Source organism: Asparagus officinalis, unplaced genomic scaffold (genome assembly GCF_001876935.1).
Source record: "Asparagus officinalis unplaced genomic scaffold, Aspof.V1 AsparagusV1_Un2966, whole genome shotgun sequence".
Lineage (NCBI taxonomy): Eukaryota > Viridiplantae > Streptophyta > Magnoliopsida > Asparagales > Asparagaceae > Asparagus > Asparagus officinalis.
The window spans coordinates 1-1,846 of record NW_017975225.1 but is presented as its reverse complement, the minus strand read 5'-3'; the positions used below and the strand labels follow the sequence as shown (position 1 = coordinate 1,846).

Below are 1,846 nucleotides of genomic sequence, written 5' to 3'. Positions count from 1 at the left end.
AAAAAGAGAGAGAGAGAAGAGTATTATGTTCTTCACATATTTTAATCTCTTGGATTTGGTGTTTTGGGGGCTCAGAAAACAAAATATTTATTTTTAGGGGCAAATCACCTGTTGACAAAATCGGGAAGATGTTTTCTTGGGTTTTAGGGGCTGGAAGGATTTTTCCCTTATTATATTTACCCCCCACGGCCGCACTCACCTCCTCACCCAAAACCGTAACCGCTCCACCCAGTGGGGCCCAGCTGAAAACGAAACAGCACGACGAGTCCCCAGTAAAAGTTCCCCTTGCTCGCAGTTCTCGGCGCGGGTTCCTTACTTAAAAAGCTTTCGACCAAGAGCAAAGGAAAGGATCTGGGATCTCTGAAGACCAAGGTTTCCTTAATCTATCATAATTCAATCGGTGGCGTACGGGGATCACGCGTTCTTGATCACCGACGAGGACCTGATGGTGGATTCTCCTCACGTGCTTCTGAACAAGCCTTCGATCAAAGAGATCGGCCTCGCTGTCGCTCTCCTCGTCTTCGGAACTCTCGCGATCGTCATTGGGAGCATCATGGCGTATAATCGCGTCGGCGGCGACAGCGCTCACGGTGAGAAGACCGAAACCCTAGCTAGGGTTTTCTTCTTGATCCGTCTCAGATTTTTGTTGCTTTTTTGAAAATTTCTAGTTCCCTTTGTCGATTTCGAGTGTATCCGTTCATTTGGAAATATTTGCCGAAGTTTGTGTTTTTTTCCTCTCCCAGTGTTCTCTCTTTTTTGGGCGTTTCTTCAGAAATTAGCTAGATTTATTCAGTTATTAGCGAAATTTAGAATTAGTCCAATTTATCATCCGCCTTTTTTTCATTTCAATTAGTTGTTTTCTTAAGTAATTAGCTAGATTTTCCATTTCATTTAGTTAGTTTCTTCAGCGTGTAGCTGGATTTTGGGGTTTCCTTCTCGATCTATTTAAATTTTGGTCATTATTTGTTGATCTCCTTTCCTATATGGTGGAAATATTTGCTATTTTTACACTAATAAATAAAGTTTGGCTCTTCAAGAAATATGTGGAATTTCTGGTTAAAATCAGTAACTTTTATTCCTTTTTATTTAAGGTATATTTAGTCTGAATGTAATATTTTGTTTCATAATTGTTTTTCTTTTTTGCTCAATAGGTATTTTCTTTGCGGTGTTGGGATCACTAATGTTCTTGCCAGGATTCTACTACACGAGGATCGCATACTATGCATACAAAGGCTACAAGGGTTTCTCATTCTCCAACATACCACCCATCTAAAGACCAGGCAACATCTTTTCTTGTTTGTACATCTCTCTCTTTGTTTTGTTGTGTAATCTGAAGTATGTACTTTGTAAATTAGCTAATAAGTACAGGAATGAGACATTCTGCTTAAGTTTTATAGGAACTCTTAACAATACAATGTGAATCTATAATGCATGTCTTTTGAGTACATCTGTCGAAAGAACGAGCAGACAATTTCTCAGCAGAATAGTTTCAGGCTGTGTTTGGGAAAAGAGATTTGGATTTGAAGTATTGATTTGAAAGCGAAGGATTTCCATGGATTTTATAAATCGCTTGTTTGGGTACTTATATTAAATGGAAGGATTTCTATGGTTTGGATATGCTTATTATACCTGTATTTTGAATTTGATTAACAATTGTTCTTGATCGGTAAGATACATAAATATCTCGACATTTACATTCTACATTTACCCCTATTAACAACTAATACACAAATAAAGTTGCAATAAAGTAACAGAAATAATACAACAGTGAAATTATCAAATTCATATCACTAGCATACAACATTTTTCATCAAGATAATATGATGTTAATGGGGGGGGGGGGCAA

General features: G+C 37.8%; 1 protein-coding gene across 1 annotated transcript; it reads left to right on the top strand.

Annotated features, from left to right (window-relative positions):
* The first annotated feature begins 243 nt into the window (after positions 1-243).
* Positions 244-1,394, top strand: LOC109828624 (transmembrane protein 230-like). Its single transcript, XM_020395580.1, has 2 exons — positions 244-590; positions 1,152-1,394. Exons 1-2 carry the CDS (start codon positions 446-448, stop codon positions 1,271-1,273), a joined length of 267 nt encoding a protein of 88 aa, XP_020251169.1. The 5' UTR covers positions 244-445; the 3' UTR covers positions 1,274-1,394.
* Positions 1,395-1,846: the final 452 nt, after the last annotated feature.